General features: G+C 38.1%; 1 protein-coding gene across 15 annotated transcripts in view; it reads right to left on the bottom strand.

Moving 5' to 3' along the window:
- LOC108436089 (microtubule-associated protein 4) overlaps positions 1–15657 on the bottom strand; it is a 108683-nt gene that overhangs the window by 8868 nt on the left and 84158 nt on the right. For 12 of the 15 annotated variants that reach the window (XM_037537153.1, XM_037537151.1, XM_037537157.1 and 9 more), the window contains 6 exons: positions 12865–13859; positions 12209–12457; positions 10238–10397; positions 9797–9856; positions 9274–9560; positions 5761–5832 (listed from right to left, as the gene is read on the bottom strand). In XM_037537153.1, coding sequence (XP_037393050.1) covers positions 5761–5832; positions 9274–9560; positions 9797–9856; positions 10238–10397; positions 12209–12457; positions 12865–13859 — 1823 coding nt within the window. The remainder of the gene's footprint in view (positions 1–5760; positions 5833–9273; positions 9561–9796; positions 9857–10237; positions 10398–12208; positions 12458–12864; positions 13860–15657) is intronic. The other 3 variants (XM_037537155.1, XM_037537159.1, XM_037537160.1) reach the window with 2 other exon arrangements.

The raw sequence follows: 15657 nt of genomic DNA, 5'->3' as shown, positions 1-15657 counted from the left end.
AAAGTACCATTCCCAGTTAGGAACAATAACATGACGTCTATACAAACACCCTTTCCCCCACCATAAACAGAAATAAGTGTGGCATTAGTACAAGGAAGAAATGAGACTTAATGCTTGAGCATGTCCACATCAGTGATTAAAAAAGTACTGGTGCCTTAAGCAAAAGATATAACATCAATATAGACTACATAACATCAAAGTAGATTACATTTTGTTGTAAATATGTCATTTGGACTCTAACTAACTAACTAACTAACTAGCTAAAAAAAAAAAAAAAAAAAAAAAAAAAATATATATATATATATATATATATATACACACACACACACACACACACACACACACACACACACACACACACACACACACACACAGAAGTTGTTTAAAGCCCCAGTCATTAATTAACTGAAATAGGAAAAACCACCCCATGACTAACTTGAGCTTCATCAGCAACACATAAATGAGTGCTTGACATGTAAATTTGTACTGTAAAGCACTTGGTAATTTTGGCCATGTAAACATAATGCACAATCTCACATATCATCAACGTCAAAACAAAACCTCTTCAAAAAGTAACTTTACAGGAGAAAGAAAAACTCAAGTTTCAATGTAAGCAAAAAAGAAATTTAAAAAATTTAGTTTAGATGTAAACAAAGTCATTCAGGGTGGTCTGATGTGAAATGGCTCATTGTAGAAAAATGTACAGACCAAAACTGTCTCAAAACTGTCATGTTGTGATACCTCAAGATATTTGTATAAGCAAACCAACAAAAACCGTGATAGCTTTCACAACCTTGTTAGCAAGACGATTGATATTGCTCAAATGGAAAGACACACACCCGCCTACTTTTAACCACTGGATTAGGGATTTAATGTTTTTCTTGAATCTCGAAAAAATCCGCTGCACAATAAGAGGGGATAGTTCAAAATTTTATGCTATCTGGCAGCCTGTCATTACATATGTGGAACAAATGGACTCTGTGGATATTGATGCATAAGATTGTACTACCACTGTTTGTTATTACCGCTACTTTTTTTTCTTTTTTTGACTGTTACAGCCACCTTCTACCATTTTGTATTTGTTCATATATGCATTTATTTTTAAAAGAGAATTTATAGGTGCAGTAGGGAGTGGGAGTGTTTGGGGTTATTTTATTTTATTTTATTTCTTTAATGTAATAACTCATTCAAAATAATAAAAAGACCTTTGACAAAAAAACTGTCATGTTACCAAAGGAGGCGTATTCACAACCTCTTCATGTAATGACTTTCTGTGATGTTGCTTTTAGAGGCATATTTAATATATCAGGCATTGTCTGGTTCTTATCACCACCACTGTAAACAATTATGATTCAGTAAATTTCTCTAGAACAACCTCAAGGGAACATTTCAGTACCTTTAGCCAGGGAACATAATTGTTTCATAATGCACTGAACTGATATTTTCTAAGTTGTACTCCACACACCCCGTCTTGTCTCCAGGCTTTTTATTGTGTTGTTCTGCTTTAAAACATAAGGTTATGAAAAGATACAAATATGTACTTTTCATCTGGGAAAATCTTTTTTAGGGTACACGACTAGACATTAAAACCATGGATGTATCTTTGAGGGTACGTTAATATTGTTTGTACCTTGATGAATGAAAAATGTGTCTTTGCTTCTAACAGTGACAGTGGTCATTCAAAGTACCTTACAAATGAAGAAATAAATTTTAAAAAGATCTTTTCAGCTGGGATTCTTAAGTGTCTATTGTTGGGGCTCTTATGCTATCAACTGAATAAATTTATTAACAGCACAGTAATTATATGCCACTTCTCCATGTTTAGCCTTTACCTTTGCAAGGACTAGTTCCTAATGATCTGAATGTTCTGCTCAGCTCATATTGCTGCATCATATCAGATAAATACACTGCTCCTAAACCATTAAGCGATATACAGACCAGAAATACACTATGTTTCCAAAAGCATTCGCTCGTCTGCCTTCACACGCATATGAATTTGAGTGACATCCCATTCTTAATCCATAGGGTTTAATATGATGTCGGCCCACCCTTTGTGGCTATAACAGCTTCAACTCTTCTGGGAAGGCTTTCCACAAAGTTTAGGAGCGTGTTTATGGGAATTTTTGACCATTCTTCCAGAACCACATTTGTGAGGTCAGACACTGATGCTGGACGAGAAGGCCTGGCTCATAGTCTCCACTCTATTTCATCCCAAAGGTGATGGTGATCAGGTTGAGGTCAGGACTCTCTTGGTCTACTGAAGCATTACGAGATCCTTTCACTGGAACTAAGGGTCCGAGCCCAACTCCTGAAGCACAACTCCACACCATAATCCCACCTCCACCAAACTTGGCACAATGCAGTCAGACAATCACCGTTCTCCTGGCAACCGTGATTCATCACTCCAGAGAACATGTCTCCCCTGCTCTAGAGTCCAGTGGCAGTGCTTTACACCACTGCATTCCGCTGACCTGTCATTTCATATGGCCTGCCACTTTGTGGCCGAGTTGCTGTTGTTCCCAATCGCTTCCACTTTGTTATAATACCACTGACAGTTGACTGTGGAACATTTAGTAGTGAGGAAATTTCATGACTGGTCTTGCTGCACAGGTGGCGTCCAATCACGGTACCATGCTGGAATTCACTGAGCTCCTGAGAGCAACCCATTCTTTCACTAATGTTTGTAGAAGCAGTCTGCAGGCCTAGGTGCTTGGTTTTATACACCTGTGGCCATGGAAGTGATAGGAACACCTGAATTAAATGGTTTGGATGGGTGACTGAATACTTTTGACAATATAGTGTAGTTACCTTAAAGTCTCTTCTGAAACCTATTGGTAGCCACCATAGGGATTTAAGTATGGAGGTGATGTGTTCCCTTCTTTTACTTCTAGTAAGAACACTGGCAGCTACATTTCAATCAACTGAAGCTGTTTGACTGCTTTTTTTAAAGGTCATCAGACACTCTGAATGACATTGTTTATATCTTAACCATTTAATTACTCATAAATTTGGAAAAATCAGAGGAATATCTTAATGCAAGTAGATTTTATTTTAAATCATTTTGGACCATTTCTATTAGTCCGTTTGTGAATTTTGACAGAATGTATGTGGCAGCTAGCACTGTCAACTTGTAAAAAAGAAAAATGACTAAAATAGAGATAGGAGGTTTTGCTCTGACAGCGACAATATAGTATCACGTTGAGAAGCTCAGCAGAATATATGATAACTCCAGTTTTGTTTATTTAAACATGATGAAGGTATGAATTCTACAAGTGAAGGAATGATGACTGCGAGTGAATTCTTAAGGCAGAGTGGCATCAGTTCCAGTCTACAAAGAGACTCCACAATTTGTTTAAAAATTTTATTTATATTTATATTCTTATATCAGAAAACCACTGCAGAAAGGAGATAAATTACTGGCAAGCTTTCCAACCATTTAGCATTTAATAACTGCAAATCTATCTAAAACATAAAAACTCAATGCTGTGGGAATGTGAAAAGACTACAGAGGAACCAGGGACACAGTAACTTATTTTTTCCTGAAAACAGAACAATGTGCTATCAAGACTATGAGTAAAACAGTTATGTGTTTGCTTTTCTACAGCAATGGGTTTTTTAGAGGTAAGGGAGTAAGATGTCAGCACTGCAGCTACTGAGTTTTGACTGGCTGGCTAGCTGACCCTAGCTTTTGAATTATAAGAAGACTTTGTCTTGCCACATGCATGCTGTCTCACAACGTCTCATCTCATACTGACGAGACATCTTGTCACTACTGAACTGGATAACACTGGGTGCACTGCAATATGCATACTGTTCTAGCTGGACTGTTTATTTAGTGTGTAGAGTTCTGTAATAAGCATAATGAAAAGAAAATTATACCTCAAAACATTTCATAACAGATCTATCAACAAATGGAGGTTTCTGTCACATGATGAATCAATACATATTATACTGATAGACTGGATGTATTTCATCTTTTTGATTGTATAAGGTTAAAGAGGGAGAACTAGTGCTGGATATGGGTAGAGTAAAACAGAAATTAACGAGTTTCTGTACCATCCTGCCTATAAGTAGATTTCAGTTGATTCTTATGCACCAACAGCTGCACAAAGGACTGCCTCCTAGCAGCATGCTCACATGGCTCAAGGTTTAAATGATGTAGTAACAAAGAAATAACAGTGTTAATAAATTAACTTATTTCTCACCAAAATATTCTACAGGGGTAGAACTGTACTACAAAAAAATAAAAATACAAAAATATATAGAATTCAGGAAACAAAGACTGTGAGCACATACAATGGCCATATCCAGTCACATTTGGTGCTGTGTTATTTTATTCGGTAAACATTCTTTCATGTTCAAGGCCTGTATACTTGTCTAGATGCTGTAAGTCCCCCAATAACATACATTTGTTTACTGAAAACGTACACATTAATCCATTTATAAATTTAATGAGAAAGCAGCCATTGTGAGTTGCCCAACAGTTAATAAATTGAGCGTTTATGTATTATCCTCACTTTTATTGTTGCTGACCATATTCTATGGGACCTCCCACATATTGTGTGACTCTACCTCAATAGGGTATGGAAGAAAAAAAAGAAATTCCTTTAGCTTTTTCAATGCATACGGCCCATAAATTGCATATGGATGGTGCTGCAATTTACACATAACACACGGAGAAAGTGCACATGGCCACAGTCTGCTTGCTGACACTCAGGAGGAGAGGTTTAAAAAGATGGATTTGTATAAAAGAAAATTATTTGTTTGCACATGGAGGGGAAAAAAGTGCTGTCATAACAATCCACATACACACGGAAAAGACCTTAGCGATGACTGAATTTCCAAACAGCTGTGTGTGTGAACTTTCACATACAGTGCCAGCAGCTAATTTTGCAGTAAATGATAAGTTTCTTTCAGATTATGTAATAGTGACCCAGGGTAATTTAAATTCTGTGATGAGGCTTAAATGAGATCTAAAAGACCTTGCTTGACCCCTCAGCCTTTGGTAGCTCCATAACAAATTTTACAGCAAAAACTGACAGTGAGACAGAGCTGCAGTGAGTATTAGCTCAAAGACAAAGCTCTGCAGCTTTATTCCAGACACAAGCCAACGCTCTCCTACATTGTGCTTTCCACTGGCCACTCGATTTAAAAATATGAATTCTGGGTCAGCTCCTAATCTATATACAGCACACCTTCATAACAGGATTTCGTAGATATTTGTCTTTAGCAGAGGCAAATACAGTTTTCAGAAAGGTTTTGCATGCCAAACATCTGCCATACATGGCTATAGCCAATCAGACTTTCTGTTAAGACAATTTTTAAAATGTATTTATATATCATACCATTAACAGGAAATGACTGATTCAGTTTGCAAATGAAAAAATGAAAAATAATTCAAAAGATAATGTTCCAATTAGTTGCAGATTGTTGTTTGCATCTCTTAAGAATCTTTTTTTTTTTTTTTTTAGCAATAAGAGATCTGACCTGAGAATGTTCATTTATAGGGTGATGGAAGATGGATAATGCAGAATAAAAGTCATGGATACAGTTTAAAGAGAGAATGAGAGAGAGAGAGAGAGAGAGAGAGAGAGAGAGAGAGAGAGAGAGAGAGAGAGAGAGAGAGAGAGAGAGAGAGAGAATTACAGAAAGTGAGTGGGAGAGAGAAAATGAGGGGAAACTGAGAAGGAATGGGCAAAAAACAGACTGAGAGACTTGAGGGAGATGTAGTGTGGAGTGTGGAATGTGGAGAAAACTCACTTTGCCCTGGCTGGTCTCTTTGGAGCTGGAGCCCTGAGCCAGAGCATCCGTCCTGCTTTGAGAAACTGTGACCTGGGGAGACAACCCCAAATCCCCTCAGTCACTCACATTAAAAACACTGGGCCCTGGTCTCTGATCAGAGCAAAAGAACAACCTCAACCTACATATGAGAGGAAAAACCTGAAAGGCATCTAGCTCGCATGTTCATGTTCCTCCTCTAATCAGGTTTCAAACTCAGTTTTGATCCATGCACCTTTCTTCTTTATTCAACATGCTGTGGAGGAAGACATCATGCTTCGGGTGTTCAATCACAGGTTAAGCTGATTACACAGCTGTGCTGACTGTCTCATAACTAATCATGCCCTGATTACCAGTGACAGAAGTTTGTGTGGTAAGTATAAAAGGTAACAGTGAATTGTACTGTGCAGTTAAGTCTGAAGAGAGAGATCAGCCAGGAAAAAGACTGATGGGTGAAAGAGAAAATGGGAGAATGGCATGCCAGGTGGACAAAGGGTGGTATTAGGGGACAATCATGAGCAAATAAACAAACAAAAAGGTGATTACTGTTGGGTCATAGGTATGATTGCAGTGACTGAGGCAGAACAAGAAGAATAATCTGTCATAACTAGCAATAGCATTAGAAATAAGGGGCATGGTACAGCTTAGTGTCTTCAAGGCACAGTATGAAAGGACAGTTTTAGGGCAAATAACTTTCGGGCCATGCATCACATGAAGACAGTGACTTCCTTTTTGCACAAACAAAACCAGTTATTAGATTATGAAAGATATAATAATGGTATATTTAGTTGGCAAAAGTTTAGGTACCCTGGTCAAATAACATACCTTGTTGATTTGTGAAAATAAAATAAAGTGAAAGTAAGTTAATACATCCACTACAGAGAACACACTACTGCACATTTTAGTGAACAATTACTGTTTATTTGCTGAATTTAACATATTCTGGAAGAAATAAATGGTGAATAAATAGAAATTGTGCACAATTACAGCAAAATGTTAAATTTAAGTTTGTTCCCTGCAGAGGACGTGTTAACTTATTTTCACTTATAATGTAAGTTACATGTAAACTGACTGGGGCATACAACTGTAGCATTGCTTAGTATTGTTTCCAAAAATGCAAAATCCTTGAAAGAAAGTTAAGTAACATCTTACTGTAGTACAGTGTTCATAACACTACATGACCCCCTAAATAAGATATTTATGACAACTGAAATAGACCTCCATAAACATTTACACTTATTCCAGTGAGTGTCATTTTTCATAAAAGTTACAGCTGTGAACTTTGATGACAAGTTGACACAACATAAAACCCCAATTCATAAATAAAAACAGAATACGATGATTTGCAAATCCTTTTCAACCTATATTCAATTGAATACACTACAAAGACAAGATATTTAATGTTCAAACGGATAAACTTTATTGTTTTTTTGCAAATATTCACGCATTTTGAATGTGATGCCTGCAGCATGTTCCAAAGAAGTTGGGACAGGGGCAACAAAAGACTGGGAAAGTTGAGGAATGCTCAAAAAACACCTGTTTGGAACATTCCACAAGTGAGCAGGTTAATTGGAAACAGTTGAGTGTCATGATTGGGTATAAAGGGAGCATCCCTGAAAGGCTCAGTTGTTCACAAGCAAGAATGGGGTGAGGTTCACCACTTTGTGAACAACTGCATGAGCAAATAGTCCAACAGTTTAAGAACGTTTCTCAATGTGCAATTTCAAGGAATTTAGGGATTTCATCATCTACGGTCCATAATATCATCAAAAGATTCAGAGAATCTGGAGAAATATCTGTAAGTAAGCGGCAAGGCAGAAAACCAACATTGACTGCCTGTGACCTTCGGTCCCTCAGGCAGCACTGCATTAAAAACCGACATCATTCTGTAATGGATATTACCACATGGGATCAGGAACACTTCAGAAAACCACTGTCAGTGAACACAGTTCGTCGCTCCATCTACAAGTGCAAGTTAAAACTCTGCCATGCAAAGTGAAAGCCATATATCAACAACACCCAGAAACGGCGCCAGCTTCTCTGGGCCCAAGCTCATCTGAGATGGACTGACACAAAGTGGAAAAGTGTCCTGTGGTCTGACGAGACCACACTTCAAATTGTTTTTGGAAATCATGGACGTCGTGTCCTCCGGGCCAAAGAGGAAAAGGACTGTCCGGATTGTTATCAGCGCAAAGTTCAAAAGCCAGCATCTCTGATGGTGTGGGGGTGTGTTAGTACCCATGGCATGGGTAACTTGCACATCTGTGAAGGCACCATTAATGCTGAAAGGTACATACAGGTTTTGGAGCAACATATGCTGCCATCCAAGCAACGTCTTTTTCAGGGGCGTCCTGCTTATTTCAGCAAGACGATGCCAAGCCACATTCTGCACGTGTTACAACAGCGTGGCTTCGTAGTAAAAGAGTGTGGGTACTAGACTGGCCTGCCTGCAGTCCAGACCTGTCTCCCATTGAAAATGTGTGGAACATTATGAAGCACAAAATACGACAAAGGAGACCCCAGAGTGTTGAACAACTGAAGTTGTACATCAAGCAAGAATGGGAAAGAATTCCACCTACAAAGTTTCAACAATTAGTGTCCTCAGTTCCCAAACACTTATTGAGTGTTGTTAAAAGGAAAGGTGATGTAACATAGTGGTAAACATGCCCCTATCCCAACTTCTATGAAACGTGTTGCAGGCATCACATTCAAAATGAGTGAATATTTGCAAAAAACAATAAAGTTGATCCGTTTGAACATTAAATATATTGTCTTTGTAGTGTATTCAATTGAATATAGGTTGAAAAGGATTTGCAAATCATCGAATTCTGTTTTTATTTATGTTTTACACAATGTCCCAACTTCATTGGAATTGGGGTTGTATATGTCAGGTGGTGGTGTTTTTTGACATTAGTTTGTGCCATAACACATCCTGGAGTTTGTAGTGTGAAAAAAGTAAAGTTTATAATACGTCAAAAAAGTCTGTTGTTATAACTTTTTGTTATAACACGCCATTTTTCATGTCATTTTTTTTATTGCAGACGATGTCTACTGGAATAAGCCTTAATAAATGTGTAAGTATGTTGATGTCTTGGCATCTTTTGAACATCTACAAGCAAAGTGTTCCTTAAACATGACTGAAAAAAACAGTGCTTGAGAATATGTACCAGTGCAGTCACATGCAGGTCTTTCAAGAGTTGAGAGTAAATGTGCTAACGAGCTAAAGTGTCACAATTCCGCAAAGGCACCACTGAAAAAAAGGCTGTAATAAAGTGGTAGCACAAGAATTTCTCTGAATGCTCATCTTCAAATGGAGACGGTCCTAACTTTGCAAACTTTAGGAAACTGGGTTCTGTGTAGTTGTAGTAGGCTATGCTCTTACTAATCAGCATGGCAAATGCACACAAACTGCTGGACATTTGCAAGTGCTAAATGCTAAGTCCTGTACGACACGCTCTTAAAACACAGCCACAGACTTTACTTGTATTTCCCTACCTTGCCCCCTCCAGGCTGGTGTTTGATGTTGTCTGTGGAGCCGACCTTGGAGCGTATATTTTTAATATCAGGTGCTGGAGCTGTTCCAGGCCGGGCGGCTGTCCGGGTGGTGGTACTGGTCACAGTGGTATTGGAGCTAGCTCGAGGGGCACGGGGCACAGGGGGCTTCCGCTCTGGCACCGTGGTGGTCGTGGTGCTAGTGGAAACGGCTGGCTTAGTGGTACGGGTGCGTGTGGTGGTGCTGCTAGTAGTAGAGGGTCTGGAAGTAGTTTTGGGCTTGGTGGAATCTGCAGTGAGAAGGAAGTAATATGAAATCATAAGTAAACCACAGTTCCATCGATAAGTAAAATCAATCTAACAAGGTTTTACCAAATTTACAATAAGAGAGAACCTATTTAATCTTTCACAGCACTTTTTAATATTCAGAATGTATAAAATAGCTTGTTTAGCTGTTTAATATTCAGAATGTATTAAATAGTATGTTTAGTTGTTTAATATTCAGAATGGAACATGAATGCTGTACCTGTAGTCTTCAGAGTGCTTGGTTTCTTCTCCTCCCCTGGTTTGCTCTCAGTCTTTGTCGCTGAATACATTGAAATAGAAAGATAAGTTATGAATCGCTTCAAGAGCTCACAAAGGAAACAAATGGTAGGTTTTAAAAAAAAAAAAAAAATCAGCTTGCACTAAGGGTGCACAACTCAATATTTACAAGAGTCACTGTCCAATTACTTACAGACAAGTACACTGAAAAATACAGGTGGCAAAAGGACTTCTCTGGACTGATGCCATGGAGGACCAACTTTTGGTTTCCTAAAGAATGTCTTGATGGATGGTTTTTTAAATAGCTCAATGTAAATCACCCAAATAAAAGCTCTTTGTGGTAAAAGTTCTCTTCTATGGCATGGCTCCAAAGAACCCTTGCTGACAGTTTTAGGAGTGAAAGGAAGTGTATGTGTGGTCTTACCCAGGGAGCGTCGTGCTGTGCTGGCACTTGCAGTGGTGCGGGAGGTAAGTGATGTGGTGGGTTTGCTTACTGCTGTGGTAGATACACCGTTTTTGGGGGCAGAAGTTCGGGCTGGGGCAGCGGTAGCCTTTGGCACTGGTGGGCGTTTCTCCGTGGTCATCTGAACAAGTAGAACAAAACATTGCCGCTAAGCCAGAGTACGAACTGTATCAAGAAAGATGAGGGAAACCTTTCAGAAGACTACCTTCATAAATGGTAAAGAGGTAATATAAATACAGATCCCATTGCTGCTCAGTTGTTCATAAACATTTATTAAGTCTTATTCCAATGATCATGAGAACAGGTTTCAAAGGTTTCCCATGAGTTTCTGCCCTTTATGAAAGTCTTCACACAATACAACATGTGTGATTAAAAATGTTTAAAGGTCCTTTTACTTATCAATCTATAACACTACTCTTGAAACAAAGTGTGGCATTTCTTTAATGTGAAAGGCCTGGTTATGAAAACATTGATTAAAGTTTTGCATTTATGAGTTACCACAGCCTAAAAAAATGCTAGACTGTTTTGTCTAGACATTTTACGTAATGAAAGTTTTAAGTAAAAAGAAAGAAGTTTTAATGGAAAAATATATTAAACACTATTTTTGTGAATGCGAAGAGGGAATGATAGGATTAGCTAATGTTAGCCTGCTATAACTTACTTATAAAGCTTGTTTCTACTTACTGGAGGGTCACTGGTAATTGTAGCACATTACAGGACATTTGTCAAAATGTATTGCTGTATATTAGCTTATTTTTGAGTTGACAATGTTATGTGTATAAGAATTTTATTATATAAAATATATATTATATTATAGTTTTTATAGTTTATAGTTAATTATAACTATATATATAGTTGGCCTGCCAACTGTGTTACACAGCTAACCTAGCTAGTTACAAACTTTACAGACTATGCTTTATATTTCCACTCTTCTCTCAATGTATGCTAAATTACTTTTGAGGAGATGTTTCTGATAACAAAATTTTGTCACACTGTGCTGTCTGTATATAAGATTTTTTTCTCAATTTTTTCTTCATCCATAGCAGAATGCATATCTGCAGAAAGCTGAGGAAAAAAGCTTGTCATTATTTAGCAGATGCTCCATTTTAGGAGTTTAGGAGTGTGTGAAATTATGTACACTTTGGTCAACCAACTTCAGACCCCCCCCCCAACTATTTCCATTAAATCAACTTGCTTAATTCTACCTGGAGAGTTCTCATGCCAGCAGACTAAGAATATTACACAAAAAGTATCCTGGTTCGAGGAAGAACAAGTTACCTTACTGCTCAATATTGCTTGATCATCTTGATAAATTTTCCATACAAACCAGCTCTTCTCTGGCCCTGCCTTAGATACCTACCAGACTTTCTGAGCAAGGTTATCCAAAGACAAAGACATCTCCCTGAATCTCCAGTTAGTCCTTGTTTCGAATAATGAATAAAAACTGGCCTGAGGTACCCGTTCTGACATCAACTGCCTTACGAGTCTTGCCCTTATGAGAGCTGGAAATGTTACTCAAAAAGCATATCGATGACAACAATGCATAGTATACGGACAAAGCATCTGTGGTTGCTCAACAATCTGTGGCTGATTTTTTTCAATAAAGTGAAACAAAAAAGAAATTCATTGCTCAGTGTTCTAAGCAGAAATGAAATGCATGCAAAGTTAAATATATGACTGCCCTGCTTGATAAATTTTAACATTCTACTTTATATGTATGGCATGTTAGCTGCAAGTACTGAAAAAGTACACATATTAGACAATTAGCAGCTTTAGCAAATGTAGTATGTTCAAGCCATTTACAGCACTGTTGCAAATGGACCACAAATAGGGAATCTTTGCAAGCAGGAGCGGCAGGAGTGCTGGACTACATGGGGACCTTTGGGCTTTCATGGTACCTTTTTATCTTTCAGGGATGGCAGACAAACTCACCTTAGCCTTGACCTCGTTGGATGCTGTGGTGGTGGTGGATGGACGGCTGGCAGCCGAAGCAGGCCGCTTGGTGCCAGCCGTGAGTGTGGGTGCCTTGGGCACGGGTGCTTTTTTGCTGAGGGTAGCAGAGGTTGCAGTTGTGGAGGTAGGGGTTGGGGTCAGGGTCGAACGCTTAGGAGCAGCCACAGCATTGGATACCGGGCTTGGCCGGGGTTTGGCCGAGCTCGGTTTGGCTGCCCCGGCAACAGGCTGCGTGGATGGACATCAAACCCAACAAATGGAGAGCAAACGAGTAACAAAAGAATAAAAGGACAAATGATAACAGCAACAGGATACAAGCAGCGGAAGCAGTGTTACATGCAAAGAAGTCCAGACTGACCGGCTGATTTACTGTGCAGTATGATGCCATGATGTCAAATCCAGATATTAAAGCAATAATGTACTATCAAGAATGATTAATGAATTCACTGATATGTAAAGAAAAATATCAGTGTATGCTCAAATAATACTGTTCTGGTTGGCTTGGACACTTGTGTTTCCAGTTTTGGATTGAATTTTTCGTTTAAATACCTCAAAGTAAAATGCATTAGCATTAGCGACAACAATAGCAGCATGACCAATGGAGAATGGCATGATGGGAAAAGAACCTAGCTCACCTTGGTTTTCTTGTCTGGACTGGGCAAGTCTTTTCTAGGGGCAGCGCTGGTGCCGTTAGTTGCCCCAAGCTTAGACGCTGGTTTTTTGGCCTTCTCAGTTTTGTCCTCCTTCTCCACTTTGGTAGCTGTCTTCTCCTGTTTTCCAGCTTTTTCAGTTTTCTCCTGCTTCTCCAGTTTCTCAGACTGGTTGGTCTCTTCCTTAACATCCGTTTTTTGTGCTTCATCTTTCCCCAACTCAGGCTTGTCCTTTTCTGTCTTCTGTTCAATTTTCTCCTTTTCAGCTTTGTCTTTTTCCATTTTCTCATCTAGCTTCTGATCAAGCAAGTCTTTTTCAGCTTTGTCCTTTTCTGTTTTTGCATCTGACTTCTGATCAAGCTTGTCTTTTTCTGCTTTGTCCTTTTCTATTTTCTCATCAAGCTTCTGGTCCAGTTTGTCTTTCTCAGCTTTGTCCTTTTCTGGTTTTGCATCTAGCTTCTGATCAAACCCAGCTTTGTCCTTCTCTGACTTCTCATCAAGCTTTTCTTTTTCATCTCTGTCCTTTTCTGTTTTGTGTTCCAACTTGTCCTTGTCAACTTTCTCTTTTTCTGCCTTTAGCTCTACCGTTTCCACTACGTCCATCTTCTCCTCTTTGTCCACCTTTGGAAACAGATCGGTTTTATCTCCAGATGCCTTTACTTCAGGAATCTTCTCAACTTTTTCAGATGTTTCTGCTTTTTCAATCTTGTCTGTTTTTTCAGGTTTATCTGTCTTTTCAGTTTTGTCAAGCTGCTCAGCTTTTTCTGGCTTATCTGACTTTACAACTACACCTGTCTTTTCAGCTTTATCCACCTTGTCAAATGTATCAAGCTTGTCACCAATGTCCATGTTTTCTTTCTTGTCAACTACGTCAACCTTGTCAGTTTTCACAACCTTGTCCACCTTCTCCACTGTGTCTTGCTTGTCAAGCACATCCAACTTCTGGAAGCTCTCTATTTTTTCCACCTTCTCTGTTTTGACTGTTTAAAAGAGAGAAGTGAAACTAATTAATAAAAAACTTTTTCAGTGTCATATTAGAGTAAGCATCATAAACAACAAACACAGCTGGCCTCCAGTGCTCTTTTATAACTTAGCAAAGAAAGACAGTAAAGAAAGAAATGTATTCTTCACACGCATGGCCACTTCCCAACAGAACAACTGCATAAAGCAACACTAAACTGGGGTAATAAATGTGTATAGGTGTACATATAGTTACTAAGTGATTAACATGTAAATGAACATACTACAAAACAATTTTACACAAATTATCACCATGCATCTAACATGCTAAAAAGAGTGCAATCCTTTCTGAGAACGACACTTACACAAAAGCACAACCTGCTGATCTGCAGACCAGCTCACAATCACAGACTCTTACTTCCAGAAATGTCTCTGAATTAGACTAGTCTAAAGCTAGACCTGTACGCAATAGTCAAAGAAAAAAAAGAAAAAAAAAAAAAAAAAAATCAATTCTCTGTCTGCAGTAGAACTACTGAGAGTACTGAGAACTACTCTCTGGTGGAGAGTAAAATGTGCAAGCTTGTCTAGAAGAAGGTACCAACACATCTGTTTGGCAAAATTTTCTTTTCCAAATTCCAACCAAACACATCCAGAACCACTGGATGTTTCATATGTTGGCAAATCTTGTCTGTGCAGAATATAGCTATCATTATAAATGAGTAAGTAATATTATAATGTAGATCTGTTAGTAGTTATATGGTAATTATATTACCATCATGGAAAATGCAAGCTGTAGAATCAGGCTGTGTAATGTTCCCATATAAGCACGACTGAATTTGAAACAAAATAATATTGTTTATTGCAATGATTCGGCAGATGATAACAGTTTACATTTAGATAACCACCCAAGCTTAGTGTCTACATCGTCAACATTCCCCATTATTCATATACATAACATCATCTCTAAGAAAGCAGGATTGCCTCATGTATTTTGGACCAAAACACCTTACAAACTACTGGAGGCTGGAGGACAGCTGGAATATTCAGCCAATATTCTCTCTCTCTCTCTTTCTTTCTTTCTTTCTTTCTTTCTTTCTTTCTTTCTTTCTTTCTTTCTTTCTTTCTATCTATCTATCTATCTATCTATCTATCTATCTATCTATATATATATATATATATATATATAATGTGTGTGTGTGCGTACAATTTATTTTGTAGTGATTTTCTAGAGTAAATAAATGCACCAGATAAATGCACATATTTGCCAAAAATGTTTTTTTGAAAATATTATAGTAATGACTGTAATGACTGCAATGATATAGTTGCTCAAGTGTGAGCTTTAGGTAAAGAGGAAATAAAAAAATTATTTTCTTAAAAAAATTATCATCGACCAATATGCCTGCAAAGAAATCAGTGCACCCTTACTGTGATTCAGCAATCTGTAAAACTGTAGTTGCACTCTGAATCTGTCTTACTGAAGACCAACCTCACTACTTCAAGTCTGAAATAATGTATTTCAATGCAATGTATGATGAGGACTGAAATTGAGCCCAGAGCCTAATCCATTCCGTAAAATAGCCATATTCTGCACTGTATAATCAGGTGCTTTGAACTTAGCTTTTATCATAAGGCTGGGTATTTCTTTTTGGTTCCCTACAATTACATTCATTATACAAAATTCCAGTTTTGCATAATAGATTTGCAGTATTTATTTCAGACACTCCAATATGCAACAGAGAGGGAGGTAGTGTCAGCAGATGAGTTGACAAGTGCTTTGTTCATATCATTGAGGTACATACGCATGTAATGCTGTTGTTT

The sequence above is a fragment of the Pygocentrus nattereri genome, chromosome 3 (assembly GCF_015220715.1).
Source record: "Pygocentrus nattereri isolate fPygNat1 chromosome 3, fPygNat1.pri, whole genome shotgun sequence".
NCBI classification, from domain to species: Eukaryota; Metazoa; Chordata; class Actinopteri; order Characiformes; family Serrasalmidae; genus Pygocentrus; species Pygocentrus nattereri.
This window is presented reverse-complemented; position numbering and strand designations above follow the sequence as displayed.